This window comes from Etheostoma spectabile, chromosome 23 (genome assembly GCF_008692095.1).
Source record: "Etheostoma spectabile isolate EspeVRDwgs_2016 chromosome 23, UIUC_Espe_1.0, whole genome shotgun sequence".
In the NCBI taxonomy this organism is placed as follows: Eukaryota; Metazoa; Chordata; class Actinopteri; order Perciformes; family Percidae; genus Etheostoma; species Etheostoma spectabile.
Genome location: NC_045755.1, coordinates 9,972,190 through 9,976,482, shown reverse-complemented (window position 1 = coordinate 9,976,482; position 4,293 = coordinate 9,972,190). Strand labels below are relative to the sequence as shown.

The window sequence follows — 4,293 nt, the reverse complement described above, 5'->3', positions numbered from 1 at the left end:
AAAAAAAAAAAATCACTTCCTGCCTACCCACTAAATTGTATTTATTTTCCTCAGTCAGTCCTGTCAGTCTAATGAAATCAAATCACATACTGTAGTTACTCTAGTGTACATACAGCAGCTTGGAAATACATTTCATGAGTGATGTGTGCCTTAATACGTTGACTTTAATGTGAGAAAGGCACCCAAAGAAACAATTTACACTAAATGTATTTTCTGACACACTCACCTCCACATCTGTGCGTTCAGGTGTTTCTCCACCATGTTCTGGAGCGCCAGCCTCATCCTGTCCCATCGTCTGTCGAACACATAGTGGCCCCGTCCCATGAGCCTGCTGCTGAATACGCAAAACTGAAGAGAAAACAGAAAGGAGGTAAGGTGAAGCATGAAGAGAGGTATTGATGGGAGAAGAGGAGAAGGCACATGAGAAAAATGAGAAAGGCAGGCAGATGACTTAAGAGGACGCAGAGGAAAAACAAGGAAGAAACGAATATTAGAGAGTGAGAGAAAGAGAGAGGAATTAAGAATTACGAGGTGGGTAGACAGAGCAGGACGTAGAGTGAAAGAGGCATCAAATGACAGAAACAGAGACTGATGGAAAATAACAGATGACTAAGAGAAAGCAGAGAGGTAATGGAAAAATACCAAATTAAGACAAGCAATACTAAAATCTACTCAAGAACACGTTCAGAGATCTAAAAAAAGGAAGCTGTAAACCCGACAATATCCTAAACTACGACAATATTACCAAATCAATGCCTTTTTTTAGTTTCAAACAAAAGATGTGACTCAGTTTTGAACACATATACGAGTGGGCAGCTCAATGTTTTGCTGTCACTAGTAAATGTCAAATTTAATTACGACAGGAAATGGGAATCATGTATCCTTCCTGTGATCACCTTTTTGGTCTTAACCCAGTTTCTGAACAACAACAGTTTCCCAATTAATCCCATGTCTTCCGGCGGACCGTTTGTAAGGAATAGTCAGTTTGTTAAACAGTGTGTTCTTTACATTTGTTTAAGTGCAGAAAGCACAGCAATGTATATATAAAATAAATCAGCAATGTAGTGTATATACCAAACAAATGACCAATCAATACAGTAACATTTTACTGCTCAATCGACAAACTGACATCAAAACTGCACACAACTCTCCTGCTTTTTTGTGTGTATAATAAAAACGCTTGATTAGAGTGTCTGGACATTGACAAAAATAATTCCTCTGAGTGGCATCGAACAGCAGACCCTGCATGGTACAAATGGAAGATAATGCCACAAACTTGTGCCAGTGGGTATTTAATGCCCCACGGATATGGACTATAAAAATGTCTGTTTGTGCAGCATCATTAGTCAAATGATTTACCCCTAAAGGCTGTGGGTGGCGATTGGAGTAGTGAAAGGCAGGTCTCTCAGTGTCCTCTAGAGTCTCTGCGTCTCCCTCATCACTGGAAAGTCGACCGCCGTCTCCTGCTGCTGCCATCCAACTGTGGGGAGACTGCTCTGGGTTAAGGGATGGGGCGGGGGCTGGTGCTGGGAGCAGAGGACTGGAGGTGGAGGTGGTGGAGCCTGGAACCCTAGGGGGGTACATGGTAAAAAGGGGTAAATAAAAGAAAGGAGAGGAGAGGGAGCAACGGAGGGGGGAGTTGAAAGAGGAAGGGAAAGAAGATGAGAAGTTAGTGGTATGGGGGAGCAAAGAAGGGAATGGAAGAAAGAAGGGAGAAGAGGGTTAACAGAGAGGAAGTGAAAGAGAAGGGTGTGACAGAAGAAAACAGAGACGTAATGTGCAATAAAAAGAAGAATGGAAGACGAAAATAAATGAAGATGAAGAGTGAAAGAAGGAGGAGAAGAAAGAAAAGGTAAGGGAAGCCAGATTGAGAGACAGTGTGAAGGAGGAAAAATAAGGAAGTAAATAAAAAGGAAAAGAGAGAGAATGACAGAAAGTTTTTATCACAAAAACAATAAAACATAATCAATGTTATTCTCAATGCATGTTACAGTGCAAAAACCCCAAATAACTTCCTTTTTCAAAACAGAGGATCATCTTCTAAATAGAAAGAGGAAATGAGTTTCTCATAACCCTTGCATGAGGACAGACTTGCCATTACTTTACTATTGTTTCTGCTGTTTACAGCATCCCCTGGTGGGATGAACACGAACAGACAAGTGTTTCCCATGCGTCTGTCCGGGCCCAGTACAGTTAAACTCCATTGATGTAAAAAAGTATTCAAAGTCATTAAGCAAGAGTAAAAATACATGGGTAAAAAGTCTTAAATCATTGGGTATATTGTGTGCACAAAAATCAGTAAAAATAAATAAATAATTCTTAATAAATTAAAAGATAAGACTTTTGTTCAGAAAGTGAGATTAAGGTTACAAACTTGACTGGAAGAACATGAAGAAATAGAATTATAGAAATGCAAAATCAGTTGAAATATTAGTAAATAGTTTGAATTAATCTTAGGAAATAAGATCCTAAAAAGTGAACTAAATAATAGTTAACACTGTGTGTGTGTGTGTGTGTGGGTATCCAGTGTCCTACCTGGGTATGTGTGCATTTGCCAGCCGTAGCTTCAGCATGGACAGAGGTCGTCCATTTGGGCAGTGAGGCTTGCTGGGACATGTGGTCTCTTGTGACATGATACTCTGGCTGCTGCCTGCCTTCCCTCCCTGCGATCTGTCCCTTTCTTTCTCCTTCGCTCCTTCATTTAATTTTGCGCGCCCCTTGTGTTCGGCCAGGAGGACGTTGAAAAGTTTGCTTCGGCCGGAGACGGTTCGGCGGTGGGTTAAGGAGTGAGTCTGTGGCAGCCAAACGAACACACAATAAAAAGGTTAATAGCAATTTCATATTTGTCCGCCCGTAAGCTAATAAGCACCAAGCGCAAAGATATATTAGGGTTATTTCCAGAGAGACTTCGTTACTGAAAGTATTGATCTGTGAAGAATTTAGAGTGGAGTACAAACATAATGGTGGCACTCACAGGGGCTTGAATCCTGAGTCTCTGTGTCAGGAAAGTTTCCATAATCACTGCACCATGCTGCTGCCCACGTCACACCAGACAAACATGGGTAAATATTGCCGGTGCATGGTGAGTTTGTCTTCCCTTCAAACTACTTTGGAAGGTTACCAGCAATCAAACATTTGGTTTTCCACAAATCCTCTAAAGGATGTACATGCGAGGTTGGTGAAATAATGGTTTAAACAGGTAGTGTGGCTTTTTACTCACTCAGAGATAATATTTAGAATTCTAGAGACCCAACAGGTGCATATTCTATATCACAAATAAACTTTGATTGATTTAGCCGCTTGTAAAATACACTACTCTAAAATGCATATTAAATGTGAAATCAAGCAGCATTGGAGGTCATGCAAGATCAGTGACATGTAGTTTCTGGTTTCTCTTTTTAAGATACTCGTAGCCTCCTATGAGGCGGTGGGAGGTCCTCCTTAATCTACAATCATGTCTGAGGTCATTTTAAGTTACAATGCTTTTGGGGAACACCTCTTAAGCATTTCAACCTTTAATCTCAGTTCAGACCAAAAATGTGCAACGAAAGACGAGTGAAAACTACTTGCAATGCACTGGTCTACAGCACTCTGAAACCAGCCAGTTTTCACCAATACAACTAGACGAGAAGGTGTCTCATCTCCATAGCAATGACTTTTCAGGCTTTTTTTGTAGCTGGATATAATTTGTAGCATCTTAAAATATAAATGAAGATTGTGTGATACTTGCAAGTCTCTCTCTCTCTCTCTCTCTCTCTCTCTCTCTCTCTCTCTCTCTGGCATGACAAAAAATACATCTGTGTTGCCAAAGCATAAGAACAAACATAAAAAACAACAAGGAGTAAATACATCTGATATAATAATACAAGTAAACAGGATAATTATGATGTAATTGTAGATCCTAAACAAATGTTGTGCTTCATGTCCCTCAAAGGGTACGTTGAAACAAATAATACAAACAAATATAATATAAAAATAAAAATGATAACATATACAATTCTCTATTTATTTTGCCTTGAATTGTGGCAGGAGAAGACATATTTAGCTGCTAACCATGGCATGCTTTTACCTTTCGCTAATAAAAAAAAGAAGCTTTTGTCCTCAGTGTAGGTAGTGAAGCCTGGTATATGTTTTTCAAACATATTTTATTTTATTTTATTTGGTTCTGAAGTCTTCATATTTGGGACATGTACATAGGAAATGTAATTCTGTTTTGATTAGGGGTGGGAATCACCAGACGCCTTCCGGTACGATATCATCACGATACTTAAGCCACGATACGATATTATTGCG

At 39.6% G+C, this 4,293-nt stretch overlaps 1 protein-coding gene across 1 annotated transcript in view; it reads right to left on the bottom strand.

Annotated features, from left to right (window-relative positions):
* atxn7l1 (ataxin 7-like 1) overlaps positions 1–4,293 on the bottom strand; it is a 13,169-nt gene that overhangs the window by 2,690 nt on the left and 6,186 nt on the right. The window contains exons 5-7 of the mRNA XM_032505822.1: positions 2,536–2,792; positions 1,360–1,570; positions 227–348 (exon numbers count right to left, since the gene is read on the bottom strand). Coding sequence (XP_032361713.1) covers positions 227–348; positions 1,360–1,570; positions 2,536–2,792 — 590 coding nt within the window. The remainder of the gene's footprint in view (positions 1–226; positions 349–1,359; positions 1,571–2,535; positions 2,793–4,293) is intronic.